The sequence below is a fragment of the Apium graveolens genome, chromosome 2 (genome assembly GCF_009905375.1).
Source record: "Apium graveolens cultivar Ventura chromosome 2, ASM990537v1, whole genome shotgun sequence".
NCBI lineage: Eukaryota > Viridiplantae > Streptophyta > Magnoliopsida > Apiales > Apiaceae > Apium > Apium graveolens.
In genome coordinates this window covers 4,077,386-4,103,373 of record NC_133648.1, presented here as the reverse complement: position 1 = coordinate 4,103,373, position 25,988 = coordinate 4,077,386, and the positions used below count along the sequence as shown (strand labels likewise).

Here is a 25,988-nt window from a genome sequence, read left to right as displayed (position 1 = left end):
AGTTGGTATTAGCTTGTGCTGGTTTACACAATTTTCTTCGAAAAGAATGTCGCTCTGATGAATTTCCTATTGAAGTAGTAGATGACCAATCTTCAGACATGGAGGAAGCTAATAACCTGAATCAAATATCCCAAGCCAACAACAACAAAGGACTGAAGCAAATACTTGGAGAGCTAACATCGCTAATTCTATGTGGGAAAATAGGCCTCGTAATGCAGTAAACGAAGAATATGAAGAAGACCAATATGATGAGAGCGAGGAACATAACGGATATTGTGTGATGAGTTACACTTTTTTTGTTAGTTGATGGGTTGGACTTGTTATTTGAATCTTGTTATTTAATTTGCACTACAACATTGCTATTAGTTGATATATTAAATTATTAATTAAAAAATATTAGTAAAACAATCCAATAAAATTCATGAGATTTTATTCAATCCATCAAAATTCACCAAAATCTGCATAGAATTAAAAAAAATCAACATCCAAATCTATGTGGAATTTAAACAATCCATGGATTTTCAAAATTCATTAAAATCCATGGATTATTAACAATCCATTAAATCTCAAATGAATACACCCCCCTTAGATTGCTTATTGAAATAGAAGATGTAAAACAAAGAAATTTTAGATTTCAATTCAAGATTGAAAACCCAATTTCACATTATTTTTGTTATTATATACAGGTTTTCTCCCCCCTTGTCTTATACAAATAAATAATTATATATATATATAATTATTTATCCTAGATACAATTTTATTTTCAAATCTTGAACACCGATTGAATGTAATTTGTAATATCAAAGTATAAATATAATTCTAATAATTTTGTTTTTGACATTTTTAATTTTAAAATTGGGATCACAAAATCGGACCAAGCAAGCCCCGGACCCATATCTACTACATACGGTAAAACCTCGATAAATTAATACTCGATAAATTAATAACCTCGTTAAATTAATAATTTCTTGTAACCCCGAGCCGGGCCCTTTATGCTAAATTAATAATTCGCTAAATTTATAAGATAATATTTTTTAATTAATGCATATAAGTCCTATATTATATATAAATTAATAATTGCATATACATCAAAATTATAAATTTCTAGGATGCACTTTTATAGTAAGTCTCAATTTTATAATTGATGTTGTCTTGTATTTCATCTTGAATCTTTCTTAATGCATTATGGAGCTCTGGCATACTATTTTTATATTACAAGAGGAAATTACGTAATATAATTATTGCTTTAAGGACATCTTTTAGTGAGACTGACTCCAACTGTGTACTTAGTTAAATAAGGTCCTTTTATTGTTGTGGTAAATAGGACCAAGTCTGGTCTAGAAAGATAGGTGTCCTCAACCATTTTGAAAATTTCGGGACATTATGTAATCTAATTAAATAAGTGAATCCTTTCAATTTACTTAAATTCATAAATATTTTTTAATGTTATTTTAAGTTTTAGTTTATAATTAGATTGCTTATAATTGAAATAGAAGATGTAAAACAAAGAAATTTAGATTTCAATTCAAGATTGAAAACCCAATTTCACATTTTTTTTTTATTATAGACAGGTTTTCTCCTCCCTTGTCTTACACAAATAAATAATTATAAATAAAAAAAAATTATTTATCCTAGATTCAGTTTTATTTTCAAATCTTGAACACCGATTGAATGTAATTTGGAATATCAAAGTATAAATATAATTCTAATAATTTCATTTTTGACATTTTAATTTTAAAATTGGGATCACAAAGTCAACCAAGCAAGCCCCAGACCCATATTCACTTCTCTCTCCCAACTATTTCTTTACATTTTCTTTTTTGGATGTCCATCTAATTCTTTACATTTCAAAACTTATCAAATATAGTAAATGGGTCCCATCACTTTCACATTTTTTTCTTTTTCACACTACTTTTACTCCACTATCTCTTTTTTATACATTAAAAATATATGGGTCTCACTACTTCACTCACTTTCTTTTCTCTTTAACCTACGTGCCCAAACCAAATATAAACAATTGGCCGGGACGGAGGGAGTACATGCAGTTTGACAAAACCAATTCCATATATACTTGAGATTTTCCTGCTCAATCTACCGAATACTCTATAAATACATCCAGACCATTGATAAAAGTTGGATGTAAGTTAGGGTTTGATACACTTCATTCATTCATTACAATCATATATTATAGGGCTTTAATTTGGTGATTAAATTTTAATTTTGGCAGCGGAAGAAGAGACTGCTTCAGAATAGACAAAGATTTTACTTGTAACATGCAGCCGCGGAAGAATAGAGTACAAGATAGAACCAACATTAATCCTGGGTTGAAGCAAAAGAACAAGCTAGAGGATTCAATCTGGTCTATAGAGCCGATTACTCTCAAAGTAAAAGCCGGAGATGAGGTTATTCTGGAAGATATTCTGGTATCCCCGGAATACATAGTCACCAAAGGTTATCTCGTCAAGGTTAATTTTATATCTCTTTTCACTCCACTTTTCTCTTTTTTACATATCTTAATTTCACTAGATCTTAACTCGTCATCAACTCCGATCCTAGCTAGCTAAGTCTAATGCAATTTCTGCTTCATCTACAGGAGTTGCAGGAATGGTATACTGATAAATACGTGTGCATTTTTATGCTCTCTATGTCTTCTGCTCTTGCGAAATCCACTGTTCTTGATACTATCATGTTGAGGGACGTTCAACATCAAATTGAGTCTTCCGGTGCCAAATTTAAGGTTATTTGTGTGCCTACACATTTTCAAGCTGATCTTGAGAAAGAACATTCAGATGATGATGAGTACATCTTCAATCCGTACCAGCATCATTTAAATTTGAAATTTTACACACCGTTCGAGGATATCCATATCGATAATCATGAATGCTTGAATCAAATAGCGAGTACTCTTGGTCTCCCGAAAGATCATGAAACAACCTATGTTATCCTTAGTCCTATGAATAGTTACTGCAGAAAAGTTGTGAGTATATTTGACAGTGACTTTATCAAGTGGCATGGAGCCGAAGCTTATCCCTTTACCATAGAAAAGATCCAACAATTGGCGCGCGAAAGTGGCAAACATGACTTGGGCACCCTTTTGTGCAGGCCAGGTCGTGATTTTGTGATCTCAAATGATTGCACAAAGGTACTTTCATCGGCCATAATATATACAAAATTTTGAATTTCAGTTTAAGTCATTGTTTAAAGTTATATGTTTTTAATTAGGATTCAAACTTGCCATGTGTAAAAGCTTGAGTAGATTAACAAGTTAAACTTAAGTTGAGTCATTGTGACAACACTTCCTTTTAAGAACTTTTCTATGTCATCACGTGCTATCTTAACAAAAAAAAATTATGATGGAATCAAATCAGGTACCTATTTCCGAACTGCAGCAGAAGATTGTCTGCCTCTTATTTTATGAAGATAATTTAGAGTGCAGAAAGCGGACGGAGGAACTGAAGCAGGTTTATGAACTGCACAAAAATTTTGAGGTGGTGGTTGTGTTCCCTGTTTCTTTTGGGCAGCGTGCCATTATTCAATCGGGCAGATTCAATAAATGGAAACGCGAGTTAGAATTCTGGAAGGTGTTCGGCGACATGCCATGGTTGGCCGTCCCTTTTGAAGACCCCAAATGTAGGCAGTTGTGGCGAGTCTTTATGCGCACAAAACAGTGCAATGATTCTAATGCATCGAACTTGTTCATAATTCACTCTAAAGAAAAGTACTTCGAGGAAAATGGATTTCAGGTCCTGAAGGAGACTGGATTCACAAATTATCCTTTTATTGCAATGGAGGAATTACCGAGTACAATTGCAATAAGAGGGAAGAAATTGTCCTCTATTTTAGAACCAAATATTGAGCTACTTCATGCTAGGGATTTGGATGATGCTAAAGGAGGATTGGTTAGTTCGTTACATAGATATAACGATTTTCTTTATGCATATCTATATATTGTATTCTCGTTGACACTGTTTTTCCCCGTGCAGGAGAAATTTAAAGTCTGCAAACTCTTTGGGGCTCCAGTTGTGTTCCTATTTGTACGAGCTTCAGGATGTAGTGAATTTCTATCTAGATTACAGTATTATCATTTAGTTGCAAGTTGGACTATTGATAAGTTTGAGGTAGTCTACATTCCAATGAATGAATCTGCCCATGACATTGCCTCTCATTGGATGCTGACTAGCGGTTCTGCAGAATTCAAGGGGAAGCACTTGATTCCGCTCTTTCCTCATTTTTTCAAGGAAGAAATTACTCAAAATGCTGAAAAAATAATTCACTCTGGCGCTGGTGACTTTTGGATCGTTTGGACATTATTTTGATCAAGGAATTACTTATTGCAACAGTTACGAAGCAGCATATGAGCTGTTTTTGAAGACCTTTCCATTTAGGTACGACCAGGAGAAGGAAAACTTTGAAGACGTATTTAGTGCAACCCGTTCTAAATATTTTCCATTGAACAGCGAAAATGAGAAAGAAGACATATGAATAGTTTACGCCCTGTTTCGGTAATTCCCTTTCAAATATATGCTTGTCATAGAAAATTAACTTATAGTATATTGTAATTTTAAGGTTAATTATGAAAAAAAAATTATTGTTTTTACAAATGTTTAGACTATATGGCTCATAAAGTCTCATGTGCACATGTAGATGCTAGTATCTTCCATGTAACACCTAATTAGTCTCTACACCTTCCCTGCTGGTTCAAAAGTTTAAAAGGATCATAAATTAAACCTTATGCATGAATCGATAGTCGGGAACAGTTAACTTTCCATTTGTATGTTACTTTTTGGTGGTTAAATGTATAGGATGCCCTGATGTGTTTTGTGGATTCAAAAAGCTTTGACGTGATGGATTTGTGTTTCGAAGTACCTGTGGACTAAATTCATATTCTAGTTTCTTAATCAACAGCTTGATTTGATGAAAATGGAAGCGCTTAAGCATGTTTAAGCTTTAGCGGTGGTCAAAGATATTAATGATCCTTGATGGTTTTCAGCTATAGTTTGGTTGTTGTATAAAATTCTATTGATTTCTTATCTCTTTATTCAAATAGCATAAATTCGTTTAGTTAGGTTCCCCTGAGCTCTTAGTCTAATCCAGTATTTAGGGTATATCTGATAGTGGTCTGGTGGATCTACTCCCCAGTTTTTAAATTAAACTGCAAATTTCTTGTAGTGATTATGAATTGATTTCCAAAGTTATCTTGAGACTTTCCAGATTTTGACAGGAACCTACCTATAAAAGATACATACAAACCCATTTACCCGATTCTTCCAGAACCTTGATCTTGAACCCTCGAAACCCTAAATCAAAAAGATAATTTTAATACTGTTCAGTTACTGCCAGGATTTATTATTTAAAATTGTTCTATTAGTTACTTGCTAAGCCTTTTTGCTCATATTGTTTTGTGTTGATTTAGCCTCAGACTTAGGCCGCTCGTAAAAGTGTCTATAATGGTCCCTTCCGACATTTTGGCATTTTCATGTTACCCGATATTTTGGGATGTTCTAAGATTATTTTTTCTTTTAAATATTTTTGAATAAAGTGAATAAGTAATGTACATTAGAAAACCCGATTAAGGATGTTAATTAATACGATCTGCCGGGTACCTTGGATATACCGTCAGTGAATTTGGATTTCAACGATGCCAAATCGATACCCGATCCAAAATCCGAAATTCAAATTAAACCTGATCCAAATCTGAAACCGATTAAAACCCAACACATATATAATATATGATATATAATATTTTAGATATAATACATATATTTTACATATTTTTATTATATTATTTGAGTAGTAGTATATTCATGTCAAGTTTGTCAACTCTTATTTAATAAATTATAGCTTTTTATTTAAATCTCAACTTTTATTATTTAAGTGTACTTTTTATATATATTAAAAAAAATTGTGATTGGATACTAAGTATTATGTTATTAACATATATTAAATTCCAAGGGTTAGATTTTATGGAGTCCCCTATTTCATTGGAGACTTGGAGTCCTAGACTACTCATTAACTAATTTATTTGAATTCTAGCTATTATATAGATGTAATTATGGTATTCTGATGTATAAATAATGTAAAATTTGACAATATTATTCGTAATATTGGATACCTAAAAAATACACGATCTGATCTGAAACCCGACAGATTTGGATTTAGATAACCCGGAAATATTGGGATTTGCATTTTACAATACCCGACATGTTGCCATACCTAAACCCAATCAAACCTAACCGCCCTATTTTCGATCGAATAAACCGGAAAAAATAATAATTTAATATTATAAAATTATCACCCAAAATTTGTATTCAAATAGTTTATAATCTTAAAAAATTGCTCTAAAATCAAAAAAAATATAAAATGTTCATTTAAACCGGGTGTTAATCCTACATGGCACACGTGTATAAAAATGTCTAAAATGGCACAACATGTAAAAATAGCCCAAATAGTATGCAGAAACACAGAAACGGGCTAAAACACTAAATTGCATAGGGTTTTGGTTGTTATTAATACTATATTTTTCCTTTTTTTTGTCCATGACGCTAGATGAACTTGTATTTGAGGTTTTTAAATTTTTTGTCATGGTAAACGTTACTTTGGTTAGATCTCTTTAAGTAATGTTTTGCATAATTTTTTCTAGTTAGATTGTTGTGTTTTTTACTCAATTTTTAATATTTTTAAAATCCAAACGAGACATTTTTGAACCAAGGATAAAAACGGTTAAATATGAGTTTGATTCCTAAGACCATGAACCCTTAATTGGTGTACTTTTTTTATTATTATTTTTAATATTTCTAAAATCTAAAGAGAATAGTTGAACTCCAAAATGTTAAAAAATTGTTAAATTAACTACGTTTTTTATTCAAAAAATTTTTTTGGATATTTAATTAATTCATTAATTAAAGGTCATACAACATTTATAATAATAATCAAAATTAAAAAAATATGTATTAAGATAAATCAAATCATAGTCTTCTTCGACAAAACTACAATCGTTGATCAAATTTTTAACTGTTGTAAATTTCTCGCTCACATTGCTGAATATACAGCGTGTTTAGAGAGACGGTCTAAAAATTTGTTAGAATCGTAAAAATACATAAATTTGAAGTGTCCAAACACATTCGAACAACTGAAGATAATCGTGATCCAATGTGACCCCTATTAATGAACCAATATACAAAATTTCGTACATATATGATCCTGGATAACAAAACAAACAAATTAAACTCTAACAATGAGAGATAAATAAAATATAATATATGGTTAGGAAAACTCACAGAGAGGTACTAAAACTTGTAATGAAAAAGAGATTTATTTGAAGTAAACATAAACTAGGAAAAAATGATCAAAATGCGGCTTATCATTAACCAACCAAAAAAACAAGAGTTCGGATTTTGAGATAGAGAGAGGGGAGCATCAACTATTTTTTTTAAATATTTCTAATACCCAAAGTGAATTATTTAACTCAAAAAAATTATTAAATTAGGGTACACCCTTAAATTTATAAATATGAACTGAAAAATAATTATTAAAATCATAATATTATGTAATATTCCCGACCCAAAAAAATGGCACAAAATAAAAAATTAAAATATTAATAAAATACACCAAAATGTTACATGATAATAGCATGGTGGACTTAATTAAATAAGGGGAAGGCAAAGTGCTAAAAATGTGGCATTTTTGCTTGTTTTTAAAATGTTGCAAGCAATCTAGTTTGAAGTCCTATTTTGGATCTTATTTTGTTTGTGCCATTTTATCTCCAAAATATGTTATTTAGGAATCATTTGGTTCAAATATTTCAAATATCATGTATGAGGTTTGTTTATTCGCAATTCATACTTAATGTCTATTTGAAAATTTTCTTTTCTCTAAACCCATATCTAAATTCATCAAAAGTAAAATTTTGATAATCAATGAGGAATTGAGTATGAAACGTGGGAATGATACATCGACTAATATAAATTTACGTGTAATTTTATAATACCAAAATTAAGTTAATAACTCAAAAATATAAAAAATATTAAATATATTATAATTTAAATTATAAACTTAAAAAATATTTTAAATTATTTATATAAATTTGAGCAATCAACCAAACATGATATTAATATACTATCAATTCCGGCAATTAACCAAACATACGTGATATAATACCAATTTCATACAGTCTTTAACCCCATAACACATCTCAAACACCTTGTCACTCCCTAACAAGTGAAATGACCCCTTAGCTCTTTTATCCTCTATATAACGCACAAAAAATTCGGATTTGAAAATTCGATCCCGTCAAAACCCGATCAAGCCCGGGTTGGAGCCGAGCTTAAGGCCTCGACATGCCCTATATTTTTAGGCAAAGAATTAATGTTTTCATAAAATATTTCATGTAAATTAATACTCCCTCTGTTCCGCCCATTTGTTTACAATATCCTTTTTGAAATATACCTTCAAATTATTTACATTTTCAAAATTTTCCTGAAATAGTAAAGTTTTATAATTTTTAAAATAAATACATCCACTACTTCTCTCCACTATACTCAATTTATACATATAATATTAATCGGTCCCACTAATTAACTCACTTTTTTAATTTTTCTCCACTACTTTAGTATTTTTCTTAAACTTCGTGCTGAACCCAAATGTAAACAATTGGGAGGGACGGCGAGAGTATATTTTTGCAATAATTTAATTATTAACATATATAATCTTCAAAATTCCTAATAAAACTATATCCAATTCAAATGAGTAAAAAACCTGACCCAGTCTAATTCGATCCAAAAAAAAGTCCGATAAAACCACCTCAAGAACCTAGACAGACTGCGACATTTCTCAAAAAACCCGGCCCAATCTGATTCGTTCAAAATCAAAACCCGTTAAATGATGGCCAAAGCCCGGCCCGGGCAGTTGGTGCATCTCGATATATAACAAGAGCTGAAATCGCGTTGCGGCCGATTGATCTCTCTTTGTACACGAAGCTGCCTCATCATATTCAATCTCTCAATCGCCCCTTTTTATTAAACATCGTCAACTACAATCCAATCTGGTTGAGCATATCACAATGTTCCATAATAATAATGGTTAATTTGTTTCGGATGCAATCTTTTAAATTTTCATGTTTTTGTAATATTTTCTTTTTAATTATAAAAATGTATTTTAATAAAAATTAATTTTAATTTTCAATTTTATTAATATTAATATTTTAAATTTTTCATTTTTTTTAATCTTTTCATTTCTTTTGAAATCCTTTTTTAATCATTTTATTATTAATATATATATATATATATATCTTAATTATACTACAAATTAAAAATTATATAAAACTGTTGGACTTGGGCTTTTAGTAGGAGCTAGTTGACCACCTAACATTATATTTCTATAGGAGGATTAATATACTTTGACTACATTAAAAGTTACTTTTGATCGGGTGATGATAAAAGTGGACATCGGGTATATCATGAGTCGTATGAGACATATGAATGATAGATAAATGATTTAACCCTCCTATAATTAGGAGAGATATTATTGGCCTCTTGATTGAGTGAGATTATAAAAGCATGGCCATGCTCAAATAATGATTTGTCTCGATAATCTACTCATGGATCAAGTAAACCCGGATTAAATGTTGAAGAGGATGACTAAATACATGTCTCGAGTTTAATCTATAATATGTATGGCTAAAGGGATTATATTACACGAAAAACATTAATCACGAAAGGTTTTATCTAATCACGATTTAATTATTGTTTAATTGGGTAACAATGATGTATTACTAGATACCGCTCATTGTTTATAATTTTATTAGAGAATAAAATTATTCCCAATTAAATAATAGCCTATAGGGTCGCACAAATAGAGCACTTAATGGAATAGTTAATTTAAATTATGGATTTAAATTAATTGATGATTATTTGAATTTTATTATAATTAAGTAAGACTTAATTGAGATAATATAAATTCGAATTAAAAGGAATGTTTTTGCCCACAATAATTAAGTATGACTTAGTTATTAATTAAATAATAGAAATTCGTTTTTATTATTTAATCCAGTACCTACTAAGGTTGGGTTTTGCTGTTATGGGCCTTTTTAATCAGCCATTATAAATACATATTGATAGGTTAAAGAGGCTTGTACATTTTTGAGAAAACCCTAGCAGCAAAGAGAGGCAGAGGAAATTCAGATTGTCAAGAAGGAGGCTAGTACATCCATTCCGTAGTCAAGTTCGTGAGACGTTCTCGAAGGTGCTCGTGTGGATACCATAGAGGTGTTTCTCCGAGAGGTAGACACAAAGCGTGATAGCTAGGATCTCCGTTGAGTTCGTGAAAGTTAAGCCCATGTTTTGCTTACTGGGCTTCAAAATAAGGAAATGGCACTTGCTCGGCCTATATAATACGGCTTAGGGTTAGGGATTAGCACCCGTTCATGTAATCATGGTTTTGGAGGTGAAATCGAGTTGCAGCCGATTGATTTCTTTTTATACACGAAGCTGTCTCATCATATTCAATCTCTCAATCGCCCCTTTTTATTAAATATAAGGTGTCAATTTCGAGACTCTGTTCACTTGTACAATCTTTTATGAGTATAATTTTTGTTTTTTTTAGTTTAATTCTTCATTTTTATTTGAATTTCTGAATTACTTGCAGAAACAATGAAGAAAGTGCTCCATGAATCTCGTTACTGTTCACGTGTAGTTTCCAGGTAATTCTTTGTATTTTTCAAATTTAATGCGAGATTTATAATAGTATTTATTTTTGTTAAATACAACAAGTTGATCTAGATTTGTGTAATTGTGTGTGTGTAAAGTGTATGAATAAGAAATCTAGAATGGATACGTTCACGTTCATTTTTGGTTGTTCTTCCTATTTAAACGGATCCCGATCCATTAAAACTATCGAAATTTCCAGCCTCAAACCCTTATAATTTGAAAATTTATTGTTAATACTTAACTTTATCCTAGGGCAACATTTACGGTTTATTTACAGTGAAATGATTATATCGTAAAGGATTAATATGGAAGATGCATTGTTAAGTAGTTGCGGAAAAATAAATTGTTTTAATTTCTATTTATGAAGAAATATTCACAAAAAATAGGTATGACTATGTAAATACGGTAGATTAAAACCATGGTCTTTGAGAGGGCCGCACCAAGTTTGTTTCTAAAGTTTGTTTTCATGTATTCTAATTGGCTAGGCTTATACTCTGATCTGGAAGCGGAACTGCACGTGTTAAAAGAAGAGAATGCACGTCTGCAACATGCTTCGGTAAGTAAGACACTGGCTACGACTTTGTTTCTGTAAAACAAATCTGCATGTTTATTATTAGTTATCTTTTTGGCTAGTGCAAACATAAACTAGAAGCAACAAAGAGGATTAAGCAGCAGACATGTTGACCATCATTTTATATCTTGCATATTTTCATGTTCAGTAATCATTCATGAGAACCAAAGATTATGGAAACAGCCAACCACGAAGTAAGAAGCATCCAAGAATGTAAATAAAACTAAAAGCAAAAAAGACTATTAATGTACAAATCTAGAATTTTTAACAAGTCTTGACATGTTTTGCTACCTCGTCTACAGGAGTTCACGGAAATGGTCATATATGGGTTATTAAATTACCATTTCAACCCTCAAAATAAACAGAAAATACTTCAACTCAAGTTTGAAAATGTTTTTATGTTTTCCGCAAGCAATTGTTGGGCTCACTGCTCACCATTTCATGGAGTGCAGAGATTCTTAAGGTCCTCTTCTTGTACAATCTTTTATGAGTATAATTTATCTTTTTTTTATTTAATTCTTCATTTTTATTTGAATTTCTGAATTACTTGCAGAAAAAATGAAGAAAGTGCTCCTTAAATCTCGTTCCCGTCCACTTGTAGTTTCCAGGTAATTCTTCGTATTTTTTGAAATTAATGCGAGATTTATAATAGTATTTATTTTTGTTAAATACAACAAGTTGATCTAGCTTTGTGTAATTGTGTGTGTGTAAATTGTATGAAGAAGAAATCTAGAATGGATCCGTCCACATTCATTTTTGGTTGTTCTTTCTATTTAAACGGATCCTGATCCGTTAAAACTATCGAAATTTCCAGCACGGTGGATGGTTGAAGATGTCAGTGAAGCTTTAAGGGAATGGATTCCACGAAAATTAAAGTCTTTTCAGAGATTACGACAAGTATACTCCTATCCTTGCTTGTTTTCTATTTAATTAAGTTTATTTTGTTATCTCTTAATATTTAAAGGTGAGATCTTGCTAGAGCCTAATGGTTAAACTCTTAGTATACGCATATGTGTGTCTGAGTCTAAAAATTTATTTTATTGGCCTTTATTTATATTATTGAATAAAATTTCTTACATCAATAAATCATTTATCCCCTTCTGGTGAAACTGTTGATTAGCAATCAGCTCACAGTACGATACGAGACTCGAACCCGAGTCCCTCCCTAACCGAGCTCAGATACCATGTTAAGTAAACAGTCACACTAAAATCTTAAGGTCATAAAGGAAGGCCCGAACAGGATCTTATATTCTTTAACGGATGCATATGTAAATGAGTATATAAATTTTTGTTATTGGCCTTTGTTTACAAAATAATTGAAATTTCTTACGTAGCTAACTCTGAACCGGTTGATCCCTTCAAATCATTAGATCATGTATCCCTTTCTTTGGTAAAACTGTTGATTAGCAATCAGCTCTCTGTATATATGTAATTCAGTACATCGTCAACTTGTCTCCTCATAATTAGTAATGTTTTACTGTCATTATGGATGGTTTTTTTGTAGTATTTCCTTGAGTAGCTGATTCAAAATCTTGGCTGACTGACTTAATTTCTCTTTGCAGATTGGTGAAGGCAGCCATGTTTATCAGGCACTTGATCTCGAGAATCAGAGAATCGTTGTGTTAAAGAAGATCAGAGTCAACATTTGGGAACCTGAAACCATTCGCTTCATGTCCAGAGAGATTAGAATTCTACGCAGTCTACACCATCCTAACATTATAAAATTGGAAGGTGTAGTTGCATCAGAGTTTTCATACAGTTTGTACCTTGTGCTGGAGTACATGGAACATGATCTTGCAGGGCTTGGTTCCACTGGCCTCAAGTTTACCGAAGCTCAGGTACTCATACAACGTATTTTACACTTTTATATGCAAAAATAATAATATTTAGGAAAAAGTAATACATTTTTCTCTTAATGTGAAATCACATTTTCTCAAGTATCTTCATGCTTTGTGATACGCAATTTAAGATATTGTTGCACCTAGAAGTGTACTTGGGACTGTGATTCATTGAGATGCAAGTGTAAGATTTTTTTAATCTTTATATATAAAAAAATCAACCTTTTGCAGGTCAAATCTTACATGAAGAAAATTTTAATCTTACATGAAAAATCAAAGGTTTCAACCTTCTTCTTCCATTTTTTTATTTTTATATTTGTTTTTTTGCCAAGTGTAGTTTCCAACCTTCTCTGACAGGCTCCAACCTTCTGCTTGATGGCAATGGGCACTTAAAAATTGCAGACTTCGGGTTGGGAAACTTTTACAATCCGCAAAAAGTTCGCCCTATGTCAACTAGTGCCGTTACTCTTTGGTACCGAGCACCTGAGTTATTACTTGGCGCCACTTGCTACATGTTTATGGAGTGCTGGTATACATAATTTGTTAATGTGTTACAGAAGTATAAACATGTATTGGCTACTAGAAAGATACATAACTGAAAAAAGTTTGCTCTTGCAGTCTATAGAAATATAAGGCAATGCCTGATACTATAACTTCTAAGAGAAGTAGTCCTTCACTTTTGGAATATACATTATGACCTCTTGAATGTAAACCATACCTTTGTTTTTTTTGCGGGAGTCTGTCTGCGCATTGCGCAGGATAATAAATTAGGGAGACAGTTATTTTATTTCAAGCGAGGGTGAGGAAAAAGAAGGGTGACGCATTGCGCGTAGGCCAAATATTATTTCTACATTTTCCTGCCATAGCCAGAAAGTAATGCACCCAATGAAAGAGTTGGCCAGCATGACCTAGTTCATTTACTACATCAATTTTTCTATTACAATTGAATGATGAAGTTGCTATATTTCTGTCGATTAGGTGGATCAGCTGCTTAGAATATTCATGTTCTGTGGCTCACCTTCAGAGGACTACTGGAGAAAATTGAAACGGTATCCTGCAGACATCATTGATCCTCAAAAACATTTTAGAAGACGTGTTGCAGAAATTTTCAAAGCCTTTCCTGCACCAGCACTAGCACTGCTTGAGTCCCTTCTATCCATAGACCCTTCAGCTCGAAAGTCTGCAGTTGATGCTTTGAATAGTGAGGTACTAAGTAGTTCTGCGAAGTTATATAATATTTTCTTATTATAGACTCTGAGAATTTTTTCTTTCCTAAAAGTATTTTCTCTTGCAGTCCATCAACTCTGTAATTTTCTGCCTGTTATTATATTTAATATGCATTTGAACCCTTTGCTTTTTCCTTGTTGAGCTACCTATTGATACACAACCTGGTTTTTATTGCAGTTCTTTTTGTCAGAACCTCTTCCAAGTAAACCTGAAGAGTTACCAGAGTAAAATACTAGTCAACATTGTAAATGAAACACTACCTGAATATGAGTGCCCGGATACCACGTAAAGTTAGGTTCCTGTGATATTTGATCGTACTCCCAGTATCATGCCTAAATGAAATTCTGCCAGTGCACAACGCCCATTCGCCAGCCACACTTGCCTATTGTAACAAATCCAAGTCAGTGAACCACTGTTTCAACAGCTTTAAAAAGTTGAGATGGGTGAAACTTACTGGTCCAGCATGAATCTTTTTCCTAACTGTTTCATCATTCAGCCATGAAGTTGCAACTTCATCATCCTGAGTTTTATATTTCTACAGCTGTCATAGCCATTGAACTTTTGCCATGTCCCTCGATAGGCGTGAGCTGATTTATCTTGGCTAGAGAAATGTTTAATATTATAATGTACAATCCTATTGGAACTTGTAGAGAAGCCGCTGGAGGGAACAAGGGTAACATATATGATGTCAAAGGGGAAGGGACATCTAGATCTAGAGCCATTCCAGCTCTTCGTCTTAACGCAGAATTATACCACTCATTGCTGGTAAGTTTTGCTTACTAAGAATAAATCTTTTGTACCTGGTTCCTACATTATTCATTGAGTTGGTAATTAATTTGAATGCAGACGGAAAGGGTTGAGGTAAAGTTCAAGCCTTCTAGCTTTGAAGCTGCTTCTGGAATTCCAAATGAAATTAGAGGTCCTGGGGAGTGATGGGACTTTTCACAAATGAGCATCAAATTCTGTAGCGTGGACTTAGGTCACCGAGCTGTCCGAGAAAAGTTTGGTAAAGATGTTGATGGCATTCCCGGGACATCAGCTTGAGCTGACTTATCCACAGCCATAAGCAGAATATTTCCTACATGTATGTTGTACATAGATGTTAAGGAATATTTTCGATTATCTTCCTTAAAATTGTGATATTATCTAAATTATGTCCTTTGTTTTGGATCTCAAAATTTGTATTCAATTATAAAAAAAAGGCATCTCCCAAATTTATTAACAAAATAGTCCCTAAATAATATGTGATCTATGTCCCAATTTGGTATGTCTAGTATCGTGCATTTGTTTAATAGTATAGTAACCTGTTTCTTGTTTTTCAATAACAAGAAAAGCTTTATACATTTCAACTGGTTCACAAGTACTACTGTTTTTCAATAACAGATAGAATTTAAGAGGATTTCACTGTGTCTCTGTGTCAAATCGGATTTAAAGTGGGAACTACTGGATTTTGTAGTCTTACAGTTAACTTTAAAAAACTACAGTTTCTAAAACAAGCGATAAATAGGTTAGATTTTGGACACTTTTCACTTTACACAGTCCAGACTATGGTATGTGTTTCCTGTGGATTTGGAGTAGGGCTGTAATTCGAGTCGGGCGGCTCGCGAGCTCGCCCGGCTCGGCTCGTTTAAGTGGGCTCGACTCGGCTCGTTTAGTTAAACGAGCCGAGTTCGGGCAGAAGTTCCTACTCGTTTAATTACTCGAGTCAGCTCGGCTCGACTCGTGAAATTAAACGAGCCGAGTTTGGGTAGAGGTTTAGGCTCGATTAAGTGTAAAATTAAACGAGCCAGCTCGACTTGACTCGTGAAATTAAACGAGTCGAGTTCGGGCAGGGATTTAGGCTCGTTTAACTAAACGAGCCGGCTCGGCTCGACTCGATTAATCGAATTACGCCCGGCTCGAAACTCGGCTCGCTCGGCCCGAATTATAGCCCTAATTTGGAGTCATTGTGTGACTCTTTTGATTCTATATATTAGCTGAAAAAATTGTGTTTTATCTTCAGTTTTGGAAAAATACGGAGGGGTACTTTATGAGAGGCTTAGATTGGTACAATTGTTCTTTTTTCAACCTCTAATCACCTGCAGCATTTCCCAAGTTTGCGAGCCAAAATTGTGTTGACATGGAACTTTTGATTGCTTAATATATTTGCGAAGTTTTGACAATTTACCGAAACAGTTAAAATACAGATAGAGTGCTAAAAAATATATTTTGAATACTTAATTTAGTTTAAGAGTAATTTAGAATGTTACTACATTTGCAAATTGTAATATTATTAACTTGTTTTTTAAGAAATGACAAGAGTCAGGACATGTGCCTGTTGTTGCAGAAGCTCTTATGTATTTTTTTTGCATTTGTAAACAAACCATTGGAGATGCTCATGTATTTTCTTGCATATGTAAACAAACTATTTTTATGCCTATATTTCCTGGTTAGATATAAGGAGATTTTTGGTGTGTAATGAAATGCGAGAAGAATAAATTCATGATCTAAGTAATGCATGATCATGCTACTATCCTCAAATATAAGATCAGATTAATAGCCAAAGATTTAAGCTAGAACCACCTTTAGTTTTGATGATAGCATGCAACTGAGTTCAATACAAAAAATTTGTGTGCTTCAGCAAAGTATTTAGAGGGTGTATTCATTTGGGATTCTGTAGGATTTTTATTGATTTTCAAAATCAGTAGGTATTCAATAAGGATTTTAAATAATCTTTTAAAATCTGGAGGTATTCAAATCAGATTTTAAATAATCCTTATAAATCTGTGGTTATTCATTTGAGATTTTAAAAATCTTATAAAATCTGTAGGTATTCAATCCAGATTCTAAAAAATCAAACAAAATCTGTATGTATTCAATTTTTAACAAATTTGCAAGACTCATGGATTTTGAAGTATTTGTTTCATATTTTATATACAAATTCATGAACCTCAAATCTCTTAGTTGGAGTAAAGATTTTGATGGATTTACAAATCATAACAATTTATTACTAAAAAATCAAAAAATAATAAGTGAAAAAGATATTACTTGCATATATTTATACCTACATCTTTTTTCATCTTCATACTTGCTTGGTGCTCCTAGGGTTGTTTTCTTCTCTCTAGGTTTGTTTTCTTTTCGTTCTTTATATGATTATATCTTTTTTATTCTTGCATGTCATATATATTTTGTCTATATAGTTATATATCTCCGTATAATTGTATATATATAGTTATATTTCTGTATAGTTGATGTGAACATATGTATATTGGTAAGTTTTTTTGTTACATATCATATCGTATATTGTCAATTGTCAATTTTTATGCATCATTATGTGATATATGTGTTCTAAAAATTTAAAATATTTTAGTTCTATTATGGCTGATTCGCAAAGTACCAAAAAGAGAGCCGGTTATGATCAATGGACGGTAGACGAGAGTAATGCGTTATTAGAGCTTATGGTTGATGCCGCGAGTCGAGGATGGCGTGATAATAGTGGTATCTTTACTAAACAAATAGTAATGGATCGAATTCTTCCTTCGCTTAATGAAAAATTTAAGTGTAATAAGACTTATAACAATTATCAAAATCGACTAAAATGGTTCAAAAATCGGTATCTCTCTTATTCAACTCTTATGAGTTTTAGTACTCGATTTGGATATGACCCTATTTCTAAGAGATTCACCGCTCCAAATGAAGTCTGGGAAGAGTACATAAAGGTTAATCCAAATTTTTATGCTTTTATTCATGTGAACGCTTAAATATTTTATTTCTTAGAAATTGTTATGCTAACAATATTTTTTGTGTTAGGCTCACCGAAAAGATGAGCAACCTAAAAAACCTCTGTAACTGGACTGGCACTTCCTGCTCTGCTGTGAAATCCAATTTCATTTGTGTATCTCAGGGACAGTTAACAAAGTATAACTGATCTTCAACGATAGTAGTATATGGTGTGTACATTAAGGGCAGGAAATGATTATGATTGTTCTTCCTTCTTTTTTCTTTGTTGTGAACGAGTGCCATTAAGGTATTAATTAACACTGATGTTTTAGTATCTAGCAAATTTTAAATGTACTAACAGACTAGTGCTTATACTATACATATTGGTTCAGTTGTACTTGTACTCGAATTGCTAACTTATTCCCAGTTCTAATCTCCAGTTGCTCGAATTGCTAACTTATTTGCGGTTCTGCTCTGATTAACAAATGTTCTGTTAAGAAACTCTACCTCTGATATTACACAAATCTCATCTTCTGCTCCTCCATTTGCCTATTCTTTTGCCTTAGCCTTTCCCGTACCAATGCTCTTGCAGCCACACGTCGAACCGGATCAGATTTCAAGATCTGCCCCATATTCTCCCCCAAGCCCTGGTGATCATATAACTGGTTTCTTTGGTGATCTTCAAGGTAATGACCGTCCAAATCAAACTAGTTACACGATTACATCAGACCTTGACAACTTCTGTGTCATTTTTGAGTAACTTTGACAAATATTACAAAATATTGGATAATGAGAAGTTTTTGACTAACTTCTGATCTGCATCCTAATACTAGTAGCAACTAACTTCCCAAATGAAAATTGATGACTACAGTATAAGATTCCATTAGCTTAAAAACTTTAGACACTGACAAAAAACAGGGATTTGAAATACCACTATGACAGTAAAAACTACTGCTAACAGAGTGTAGTAGGCGGTCCAGTCTTGTTCGAGTTTTGGAGTATTATCGAACTGTATAGACTATAGTGCTTGTTGTTCTCTTTTAAGCGTGATTTCGGTTATGTTAAAAATCTGATAAGAACAAGTTAATTTGAATTGAACTAACAGAAGAGGGTAACTTTTTCTTAGTTCAAGATGTGGCATTAGATGTCAATATGCTCTAGTAGAAGCTAGTGAATTTTAACTCTGATTGATAATATACAAAAACGTGTTCAGAACTTCTAAGAAAATGTAGTGCATAGAATTTGAGAAAACATTTGGTAGTAATCCTTATTTATTCTGTCCGCGAACTTCTAAGAATATGTAGTGCATAATTACAATGCCGGGAAATTAGAGTATGGAAGAATGACTTTTACAGGAAAAGAGCAAATCTTCATAGTTCAGAACCCAGAAAAAGTTATATGACAACACTTATTGATAAGGGATGAGGTATAGTGCATTAGTAATGAACTGTATTGGCATATATATCTTCACTAGAACTTACAATAGAACAAGTAATGGTTAAATTTAAACATGCAGCTCTATATTGTATGGTCCTTACATCAGTTAGTTAGTCCCTATGACATGCATCGAGTGCAGAGACTTTTAACTTTGCACCTTCTTGGGTGGTTGATCATTATAAGAGACTTTCAGGCCTTCTAAAATTGTTAAAGCTTCTAAAAGAAAGGAAACAATTATAAGCCGTGTTATTTACCTACGTTGTAAGTTTTTAATGTCCTTTTCCAAATCTACAACGTTGCATTAGACATATGAACTTGCTGCTAATAAATTTATAAATGGCTTTGTTTAATGGATTAAGTTGTTTAATGGATTAAATCTGATGTTTGCTGCTTAATATTTTCAACATATTTATTATTCTGAAATTCATAATATTACTTTCTAACAGTTTTGTTCGTAACATATTAGTTATGGTCATTTGTGTTTTCTTACTTGTGAACATTTCTAATCTCTATTTTTTTTTGTAATTTTCGTGCAGGTTTAATATTATGGATAATGTGATAATGCTGGAAAACAGAATAGAAGAAGAAGAATTCGAAGAAGAAATTGACAATCAGTTTTATGAAACAGTTAAGTATTTATTAATGGTGATCAATGCGATAATGACAGTGTTAAAAGCTAATTTAACTATTATGAATGAACCTATTGGTCGTTCTCTAACACGACGACCAATATCTAGACTTGGCTACTCTTTTATAAATAATTTGATGAAAGAAGATCCAGAAAATTTTCGCGAGTTACATAGAATGTATCCAAATGTGTTTCTTAAGTTATGTGGCATTATAAGAGAGGGAACTAATCTAGAAGATACACGATATGTGTGTCTATTGAAAAAATGGTTGCTATGTTCCTACTAATTATAGGACATAATGATCGTTATTGTAATGTCCGACAGAGGTTTGGTCGCTCACACTTCACTGCTAGTAGAAATTTTAATAAAGTTTTGAAGGCTTTGAATACTATAGCACCACAAATGATAGGCAAAGCCCAGGGGTATTTCCCTGAAAATTTCTTGAAGTACAAGATTTTATCCTTACTTTAAGTTAATTTTTGCACTAAAAGTATAATAATTTGACTATATTCTAGTCTAATTTTTAATTCTAATGTTATATTTTTATGGATATATTAATTTAGGACTGTGTTGGTGGTATTGATGGAACTCATATTTCGGCTATGATAAGAGGTCGAGATGTTAGCAGCTACCATAATTGTCATGGATTTAATTCTCAAAATGTTTTGGCTGCTTGTAACTTTGATTTGGAATTTAATTATGTGCTTAGTGGGTGGAAAGGTTCAGCACATGACTCAAAATTGTTAAATGACGATGGGTTGGAAGTTCCTCAAGGTAATATTTATTTACACTTTTATTTATTGTTTTTCTTATATCTATAGTCTTGTGACTTTTTATTTTATAAATCAAAATAAATTAGTGAAAAATGATTCATTTTCAGGAAAATATTATCTTTTTGATTGCGGATTTGCTAATCGTCGTCAATTTTTATCTGCAATTCGTAAAGTAAGATATCATCTAAAAGAGTTTGGTGGCGAAGGTCGTCACCCAAGAAATGCAAATGAACTATTTAATCTCCATCATTCCTCGTTGAGAAATGTAATCGAGAGAATTTTTGGTATCTTCAAATCTCGATTTACGATATTTAAAATTGCACCTCCATTTTCATTTCAAGTACAAGCAGAGTTGGTATTAGCTTGTGCTGGTTTACACAATTTTCTTCGAAAAGAATGTCGCTCTGATGAATTTCCTATTGAAGTAGTAGATGACCAATCTTCAGACATGGAGGAAGCTAATAACCTGAATCAAATATCCCAAGCCAACAACAACAAAGGACTGAAGCAAATACTTGGAGAGCTAACATCGCTAATTCTATGTGGGAAAATAGGCCTCGTAATGCAGTAAACGAAGAATATGAAGAAGACCAATATGATGAGAGCGAGGAACATAACGGATATTGTGTGATGAGTTACACTTTTTTTGTTAGTTGATGGGTTGGACTTGTTATTTGAATCTTGTTATTTAATTTGCACTACAACATTGCTATTAGTTGATATATTAAATTATTAATTAAAAAATATTAGTAAAACAATCCAATAAAATTCATGAGATTTTATTCAATCCATCAAAATTCACCAAAATCTGCATAGAATTAAAAAAATCAACATCCAAATCTATGTGGAATTTAAACAATCCATGGATTTTCAAAATTCATTAAAATCCATGGATTATTAACAATCCATTAAATCTCAAATGAATACACCCCCCTTAGATTGCTTATTGAAATAGAAGATGTAAAACAAAGAAATTTTAGATTTCAATTCAAGATTGAAAACCCAATTTCACATTATTTTTGTTATTATATACAGGTTTTCTCCCCCCTTGTCTTATACAAATAAATAATTATATATATATATAATTATTTATCCTAGATACAATTTTATTTTCAAATCTTGAACACCGATTGAATGTAATTTGTAATATCAAAGTATAAATATAATTCTAATAATTTTGTTTTTGACATTTTTAATTTTAAAATTGGGATCACAAAATCGGACCAAGCAAGCCCCGGACCCATATCTACTACATACGGTAAAACCTCGATAAATTAATACTCGATAAATTAATAACCTCGTTAAATTAATAATTTCTTGTAACCCCGAGCCGGGCCCTTTATGCTAAATTAATAATTCGCTAAATTTATAAGATAATATTTTTTAATTAATGCATATAAGTCCTATATTATATATAAATTAATAATTGCATATACATCAAAATTATAAATTTCTAGGATGCACTTTTATAGTAAGTCTCAATTTTATAATTGATGTTGTCTTGTATTTCATCTTGAATCTTTCTTAATGCATTATGGAGCTCTGGCATACTATTTTTATATTACAAGAGGAAATTACGTAATATAATTATTGCTTTAAGGACATCTTTTAGTGAGACTGACTCCAACTGTGTACTTAGTTAAATAAGGTCCTTTTATTGTTGTGGTAAATAGGACCAAGTCTGGTCTAGAAAAGATAGGTGTCCTCAACCATTTTGAAAATTTCGGGACATTATGTAATCTAATTAAATAAGTGAATCCTTTCAATTTACTTAAATTCATAAATATTTTTTAATGTTATTTTAAGTTTTAGTTTATAATTAGATTGCTTATAATTGAAATAGAAGATGTAAAACAAAGAAATTTAGATTTCAATTCAAGATTGAAAACCCAATTTCACATTTTTTTTTTATTATAGACAGGTTTTCTCCTCCCTTGTCTTACACAAATAAATAATTATAAATAAAAAAAAATTATTTATCCTAGATTCAGTTTTATTTTCAAATCTTGAACACCGATTGAATGTAATTTGGAATATCAAAGTATAAATATAATTCTAATAATTTCATTTTTGACATTTTTAATTTTAAAATTGGGATCACAAAGTCAACCAAGCAAGCCCCAGACCCATATTCACTTCTCTCTCCCAACTATTTCTTTACATTTTCTTTTTTGGATGTCCATCTAATTCTTTACATTTCAAAACTTATCAAATATAGTAAATGGGTCCCATCACTTTCACATTTTTTTCTTTTTCACACTACTTTTACTCCACTATCTCTTTTTTATACATTAAAAATATATGGGTCTCACTACTTCACTCACTTTCTTTTCTCTTTAACCTACGTGCCCAAACCAAATATAAACAATTGGCCGGGACGGAGGGAGTACATGCAGTTTGACAAAACCAATTCCATATATACTTGAGATTTTCCTGCTCAATCTACCGAATACTCTATAAATACATCCAGACCATTGATAAAAGTTGGATGTAAGTTAGGGTTTGATACACTTCATTCATTCATTACAATCATATATTATAGGGCTTTAATTTGGTGATTAAATTTTAATTTTGGCAGCGGAAGAAGAGACTGCTTCAGAATAGACAAAGATTTTACTTGTAACATGCAGCCGCGGAAGAATAGAGTACAAGATAGAACCAACATTAATCCTGGGTTGAAGCAAAAGAACAAGCTAGAGGATTCAATCTGGTCTATAGAGCCGATTACTCTCAAAGTAAAAGCCGGAGATGAGGTTATTCTGGAAGATATTCTGGTATCCCCGGAATACATAGTCACCAAAGGTTATCTCGTCAAGGTTAATTTTATATCTCTTTTCACTCCACTTTTCTCTTTTTTACATATCTTAATTTCACTAGATCTTAACTCGTCATCAACTCCGATCCTAGCTAGCTAAGTCTAATGCAATTTCTGCTTCATCTACAGGAGTTGCAGGAATGGTATACTGATAAATACGTGTGCATTTTTATGCTCTCTATGTCTTCTGCTCTTGCGAAATCCACTGTTCTTGATACTATCATGTTGAGGGACGTTCAACATCAAATTGAGTCTTCCGGTGCCAAATTTAAGGTTATTTGTGTGCCTACACATTTTCAAGCTGATCTTGAGAAAGAACATTCAGATGATGATGAGTACATCTTCAATCCGTACCAGCATCATTTAAATTTGAAATTTTACACACCGTTCGAGGATATCCATATCGATAATCATGAATGCTTGAATCAAATAGCGAGTACTCTTGGTCTCCCGAAAGATCATGAAACAACCTATGTTATCCTTAGTCCTATGAATAGTTACTGCAGAAAAGTTGTGAGTATATTTGACAGTGACTTTATCAAGTGGCATGGAGCCGAAGCTTATCCCTTTACCATAGAAAAGATCCAACAATTGGCGCGCGAAAGTGGCAAACATGACTTGGGCACCCTTTTGTGCAGGCCAGGTCGTGATTTTGTGATCTCAAATGATTGCACAAAGGTACTTTCATCGGCCATAATATATACAAAATTTTGAATTTCAGTTTAAGTCATTGTTTAAAGTTATATGTTTTTAATTAGGATTCAAACTTGCCATGTGTAAAAGCTTGAGTAGATTAACAAGTTAAACTTAAGTTGAGTCATTGTGACAACACTTTCCTTTTAAGAACTTTTCTATGTCATCACGTGCTATCTTAACAAAAAAAAATTATGATGGAATCAAATCAGGTACCTATTTCCGAACTGCAGCAGAAGATTGTCTGCCTCTTATTTTATGAAGATAATTTAGAGTGCAGAAAGCGGACGGAGGAACTGAAGCAGGTTTATGAACTGCACAAAAATTTTGAGGTGGTGGTTGTGTTCCCTGTTTCTTTTGGGCAGCATGCCATTATTCAATCGGGCAGATTCAATAAATGGAAACGCGAGTTAGAATTCTGGAAGGTGTTCGGCGACATGCCATGGTTGGCAATCCCTTTTGAAGATCCCAAATGTAGGCAGTTGTGGCGAGTCTTTATGCGCACAAAACAGTGCAATGATTCTAATGCATCAAACTTGTTCATAATTCACTCTAAAGAAAAGTACTTCGAGGAAAATGGATTTCAGGTCCTAAAGGAAACTGGATTCACAAATTATCCTTTTATTGGGGTGGAGGTTGTACCGAGTGCAATTGCAATAAGAGGGAAGAAATTGTCGTCTATTTTAGAACCAAATATTGAGCTACTTCATGCTAGGGATTTGGATGATGCTAAAGGAGGACTGGTTAGTTCGTTACATAGATATAACGATTTTCTTTATGCATATCTATGTATTATATTCTTGTTAACACAGTTTTTCCCCATGCAGGAGAAATTTAAAGTCTGCAAACTCTTTGGGGCTCCAGTTGTGTTCCTATTTGTACGAGCTTCAGGATGTAGTGAATTTCTATCCAGATTACAGTATTATCATTTAGTTGCAAGTTGGACTATTGATAAGTTTGAGGTAGTCTACATTCCAATGAATGAATCTGCCCATGACATTGCCTCTCATTGGATGCTGACTAGCGGTTCTGCAGAATTCAAGGAGAAGCACTTGATTCCGCTCTTTCCTCATTTTTTCAAGGAAGAAATTACTCAAAATGCTGAAAAAGAATTCACTCTGGCGCTGGTGACTTTTGGATCGTTTGGACATTATTTTGATCAAGGAATTACTTATAGCAACAGTTACGAAGCAGCATATGAGCTGTTTTTGAAGACCTTTCCATTTAGGTACGACGAGGAGAAGGAAAACTGTGAAGACGTATTTAGTGCAACCCGTCCTAAATATTTTCTATTGAACAGCGAAAATGAGAAAAAAGACATATGAATAGTTTACGCCCCGTTTCAGTAATTCCCTTTCAAATATATGCTTGTCATAGAAAATTAATTTATAGTATATTGTAATTTTAAAGTTAATTATGAAAAAAAAATTATTGTTTTTACAAATGTTTAGACTATATGGCTCATAAAGTCTCATGTGCACATGTAGATGCTAGTATCTTCCATGTAACACCTAATTAGTCTCTACACCTTCCCTGCTGGTTCAAAAGTTTAAAAGGATCATAAATTAAACCTTATGCATGAATCGATAGTCGGGAACAGTTA

At 32.4% G+C, this 25,988-nt stretch overlaps 2 protein-coding genes and 2 long non-coding RNA genes across 4 annotated transcripts; all 4 read left to right on the top strand.

Annotated features, from left to right (window-relative positions):
- The first annotated feature begins 3,799 nt into the window (after positions 1–3,799).
- LOC141705616 (uncharacterized) lies at positions 3,800–4,894 on the top strand. Its single transcript, XR_012568418.1, has 3 exons — positions 3,800–3,899; positions 3,984–4,502; positions 4,803–4,894. It is a non-coding gene; the product is annotated as an uncharacterized LOC141705616 (long non-coding RNA).
- A 7,198-nt stretch (positions 4,895–12,092) lies between these two features.
- Positions 12,093–13,466, top strand: LOC141684405 (putative serine/threonine-protein kinase At1g09600). Its single transcript, XM_074489379.1, has 3 exons — positions 12,093–12,171; positions 12,837–13,112; positions 13,344–13,466. The coding sequence occupies exons 1-3, from the start codon at positions 12,097–12,099 to the stop codon at positions 13,464–13,466; spliced, it is 474 nt and encodes a 157-aa protein (XP_074345480.1). The 5' UTR covers positions 12,093–12,096.
- Positions 13,467–13,667: 201 nt separating this feature from the next.
- LOC141705611 (uncharacterized) lies at positions 13,668–15,490 on the top strand. The gene is made up of 3 exons (XR_012568415.1): positions 13,668–14,318; positions 14,517–15,104; positions 15,186–15,490. It is a non-coding gene; the product is annotated as an uncharacterized LOC141705611 (long non-coding RNA).
- An 8,011-nt stretch (positions 15,491–23,501) lies between these two features.
- Positions 23,502–25,710, top strand: LOC141684403 (putative nucleoredoxin 1-2). The gene is made up of 4 exons (XM_074489363.1): positions 23,502–23,693; positions 23,822–24,370; positions 24,598–25,128; positions 25,213–25,710. The coding sequence occupies exons 1-4, from the start codon at positions 23,502–23,504 to the stop codon at positions 25,708–25,710; spliced, it is 1,770 nt and encodes a 589-aa protein (XP_074345464.1).
- Positions 25,711–25,988: the final 278 nt, after the last annotated feature.

Bases quoted from the DNA above. Each gene is read 5' to 3' on its own strand.
- LOC141684405 (XM_074489379.1), top strand. From the start codon at position 12,097: ATGGTTGAAGATGTCAGTGAAGCTTTAAGGGAATGGATTCCACGAAAA. The intron at 12,172-12,836 runs GTATACTCCTAT...TTCTCTTTGCAG, and splicing joins CTTTTCAGAGATTACGACAA to ATTGGTGAAGGCAGCCATGT. The intron at 13,113-13,343 runs GTACTCATACAA...AACCTTTTGCAG, and splicing joins TCAAGTTTACCGAAGCTCAG to GTCAAATCTTACATGAAGAA.
- LOC141684403 (XM_074489363.1), top strand. From the start codon at position 23,502: ATGCAGCCGCGGAAGAATAGAGTACAAGATAGAACCAACATTAATCCT. The intron at 23,694-23,821 runs GTTAATTTTATA...CTTCATCTACAG, and splicing joins CCAAAGGTTATCTCGTCAAG to GAGTTGCAGGAATGGTATAC. The intron at 24,371-24,597 runs GTACTTTCATCG...GAATCAAATCAG, and splicing joins TCTCAAATGATTGCACAAAG to GTACCTATTTCCGAACTGCA.